The 4,294-nt window shown below is 37.4% G+C and overlaps 1 protein-coding gene across 6 annotated transcripts in view; it reads left to right on the top strand.

Moving 5' to 3' along the window:
* The first annotated feature begins 548 nt into the window (after positions 1-548).
* The window catches only part of LOC135202988 (uncharacterized), a 71,325-nt gene continuing 67,579 nt past the window's right edge, over positions 549-4,294 (top strand). For all 6 annotated transcript variants that reach the window (XM_064232530.1, XM_064232529.1, XM_064232531.1 and 3 more), the window contains exon 1: positions 549-879. In XM_064232530.1, the coding sequence (XP_064088600.1) occupies positions 864-879 (16 nt within the window). In that variant the 5' untranslated portion in view covers positions 549-863. The remainder of the gene's footprint in view (positions 880-4,294) is intronic.

Here is a 4,294-nt window from a genome sequence, read left to right as displayed (position 1 = left end):
GGGGTTTCTCGGAAATACCTCCTGACGAAGAGGTAGCCAAAGGTGACCTCAAGACTAATGACCAGAGGCTTCTGAAGGTATTTCTCACCCAGGTGAGTCACGTAACGGGCGATTCTACGAGAACAGGCGATGAGTTTAAAAATGGCAGCAGCAAAAATAACCGCCCTCTGGAAACATCCATTTCAGAGGTCGCACAAACCGACTCGATCAGCAACAGCACTTCTGTTAACCCCATCTCCAGAAGGTCACTGCGAAAAGTCTTCAGTGCGTCCATTCGACACGTGCAAGAAGAAGAAGAAGAAGTAGAAGTAGAAGAAGAAGACGACCATGAATGCCACCTGAGCGCCTCCTACGTCATCAACGACGCTGGAAAAGGAAGGGAAGTCGAAGGCCTACCCGAAGGGGAGGACGACGGAGGGACCGAAGGAAACCGGAAACCACCGGCGAATCTAGTCGTCCAAAGCGAAGTCGTCCCGAAGGCGGCGGCTTTGACGGTCTCTTCGCCTCTAATGAATTTTGGGGAGCGTCTCAGGAATGTGTGGAATGAAAGGAGGAGTACGGTATCTCTACCAAGGAGGTCCTCCTCCTTGGAGGAGCACCTGGAAGGTAGGAATGACAGCTCCCTCGGGGGAGATAAGGAGGATGAAGGAAGAAGACCTCCAAGGGGGTCCTCCTTGGAGGAATACCTGAGAGCTAGGAATGACAAGGTTTCCCCCACTGGAGGAGGCGTTGTTCACGTCGAGGGGCAAGGTAGTAATCCATCCCAGAGAGGTTTGGCGAAGCAGCAGCAGCAGCAGCAGCAGGAGCCAAGGGCACCTGAGGAGGACAATGAGGGCAGTGGTGCCCTCAGCTTGGCGGGACAGATGTTTCTCAGTTGGGGTAAGATGCATTGACAGAACTAGTAAAAACATAGAACGCAAACAAAACACGAACAAAACCAATGACAGAGCAACGAGACGAGGCAAAATAGAATTTCTATTTTTTTTTTATTCTTTTTTTTATTATTGCTTAAGGCACAAGCACGCCTGCATGCCGACGTTACATGGCCTCTCAGTGACCAAAAAATCCCCCGAAAAACTGTCAACATTGCCAAAAGCCGGAAGATAATCATGAAGACTTTGAACGAAAGACTACGAAGATTAATAGACAAAAACAAAATAAATGAATGGAAATGTGAACTAATAAAATACAACGATTTTACAGCTAGCGCAGAGAGAACTGAACGTATGAACGACACAGAAACAAAGACGACATAGAAGAATGTATAAGAATGCACGCAAACATGCAATGCAAATTATATGGAGAATACGTACAAACTCAAGAAAACGATATACTTTGAAATAGGACCCACCAAAGACTGTATGGAGGAGTGAAACTACTACAGCAACAAACTCAAGAAACTGAACATAGAGAAAGACCCAGAAGTCAAGTGTGCATGGAATGTAACGAAAAATAAATGCGAGGAGAAAGTGACCATAGAAAAAAGACCGAGAACCAAAGACTTCCTAGAGGAACAAAATATTGAGAAACACTACAAGAAATCAAGGAGATACAAGAACTAACTCAAGAAGGTGGACGAAGAAACTACAAAAAAGAAAGACCAGAACAAAAGACTACATAAGAAAAAACAAACAAACAAACAACCAGAGATTCAGAAACACATAAAAAATCACAACAGACTAAATATCAGAAAAACCTGCAACAGTTACATTGCATGCAGCCAGAAGGGAACACAGCAAAATTGCAAACCTCGTGTATTTCACGCACAGCGGGGACAAAGGACCACTTGCATTTTGGGAGCAGGCGCACATGCACAAGATTTCATGCATGACCTTGATGGAAAATTTGGTACTTTTTGCTCGCAAGCGGGGTCCTGTTTAGTTTGCATGTGATTGTAATCAATATAATAAATGAATAAAAGCGTATATAGTTTTTATTATGTGTCTATTATTTTTCCATATGTATGTACGCTTTTTTATAACAATTTTTTTGCATGATTTTTTTGCATGATTTCACTGTTCATCTCGTAAAGCACTTTTGTATTTTGTATTTTGACTTCTTATGCAATATACATACATACATACACACACACAAACATCTGTGTGTGTTGTGTGTGTATGTATATGAATAATTTCCATTTGCTTCATCCGTAAACATAATTTATATCTGATTAAAATCTTTCCCATATAAATGAATATTTTCATAGTTTGCTATTGGATGCTAGCATGTGGTTTTATCAATTGTTTTTTCCAGAACTGCATTTCTCCAATCACTGTGGTATCTTATCTTGTTTACTTTAGTAATTAATCATTTCATTTAACTGCAAAGTTTACCTTTAACTGTTGTTTACAATTAACTTTCATATTAATATCCTCTTTTGTCCTTACTTATGGCTGATGAATTTTATTATACACATCTTCATCAACGTCTTTTAGCGTTGAATTTTTTAATACCCAATGAAGTGATATTGTTTCTTCTTTTGCACCAAACTTTATCTGCGCCTTTCTTCCCATTTTCAAATTCATTTCACTACATTTACTTTTTTACACGGATAAATTTATAACCTTTGGTTTTATTCCATCAAAATACTACTACTACTACTACTACTACTACTACTACTACTACTACTACTACTACTAATCATAATCCTACTAATAATAATAATAATAATAATAATAATAATAATAATAATAATGGAAGTTGTAGTAATAATAACACTAACAATAACACCGGAACTAAAGAATAAAAACCAACTACTGAATAAACTGTACATTAATTAAATAATAATTAATTTAATAATAATAATCAATAATTAATGTAAAATTAATAATAATTAATAATTAAAAAATTAATAATAAAATAATAATTAATTAAAAATAATAATAAATTAATCCCACACTATAAATACCACCCAGTCGAATTGGAGGACTGTGATAGAGCAAAAAAAAAAAATAATAATAATAATGAGAAAGGCATGAACATTGAAATAATAAATAAATCCATAATTGGTTAACAGATCCTTAAATTTTCAATAATAATAATAATAATAATAATAAATAATAATAATAATAATAATAATAATAATAATAATAATAATAATAATAATAATAATATGCATTGCTTTGACTGATTATTGTTTCTCACATCATTACCTGAATGACATTCCCTGCCGTTTACAAAATGCATCAGTTCCGTTTCTTCTTTTTTTAAAGTATTATTTTCATGCTCTTTACACCTCAAGTAAATGCATCTGTGACAGGTAATTCTCCAGTTCAGCGCCTCAATGGGAGTTAGACAGTAAATGTCACCTACACATATTTCCAGTATTATTACTTTTCATTCTTTTTACCGTTCGGATGCATCCGAGACAGGTAACTTTCAGCCAAAGAGCCCCGAGTGGATTTGAACCGAGCTCTAGTGAAAGTCCATTTCAGTCACTGGAGACTTGTGGATTCCAAGACCATTCCATGAAGCGTCATTCCAGTAAATATTAGTGTCACCAAAACCACAGAGCTCTAGTTAAAGCCATTTCAGATGATGGCGTTATTAGGGATTCCAGAGCCATTCCAAGAAGTGTTATTCCAGGGACTAAAAACTCCTTAGAAACTAAAGCTCCTCACTTGGGTCCTTTCCCAGTTAAAGTCATCTTCACGGATTCCAGGGCGCTTTTCTAAAACCCACTCAAGCCAGAAATCGTGTCAATTCCTAGCGCTGTACGGATTTCAGAGTCATTCCTTAAAGCACTGTTCCAGGTTTCCAGTTAATAATCGTCACAGAAACAACGGCTCCTCAGCTGGGTCCTATTCCAATAAATATTGTCTTCATGGATTCCAGAATCCAGAGTGCTTTTCAAACACCCACTCAAGAGAGAGACAATTTTAATTGTTAGCGTTTTATGGGTTCTAGAGCCATTCCTTAAAGTGTTATTACAGTTAATACTACCATTATAGAAGCCAACGCTCCTCACTAGGGTCCTGTTCCAGAGAATATCGTCTTCATGGATTCCAGAATTCCCGAGTGCTTTTCCTCAGACCCATTCAAGAAAGAACTAATTTTAATTTTCACCGTTTTATAGATTCCAGAGCCATTCTTTGAATTACCATTCCAGTTAATATTATGGTCAAAGAAACCACAGCCCTTCACTTGGGTTCTACTGTAAATTTCGTCTTCATGGATTCCAGAATTCCAGAGTGCTTTTTCTAAGACCCACCCAAGAAAGAACTTACCTAAGACCCCATTGTATTATAATACTGAAATTAACTTCTCAATCAAATGCAATTCTTGTAGGCCTACA

Source organism: Macrobrachium nipponense, chromosome 33, assembly GCF_015104395.2.
Source record: "Macrobrachium nipponense isolate FS-2020 chromosome 33, ASM1510439v2, whole genome shotgun sequence".
Lineage (NCBI taxonomy): Eukaryota > Metazoa > Arthropoda > Malacostraca > Decapoda > Palaemonidae > Macrobrachium > Macrobrachium nipponense.
Note: the sequence above shows the minus strand (reverse complement) of the source record. Positions and strands in the feature narration are given on the sequence as shown.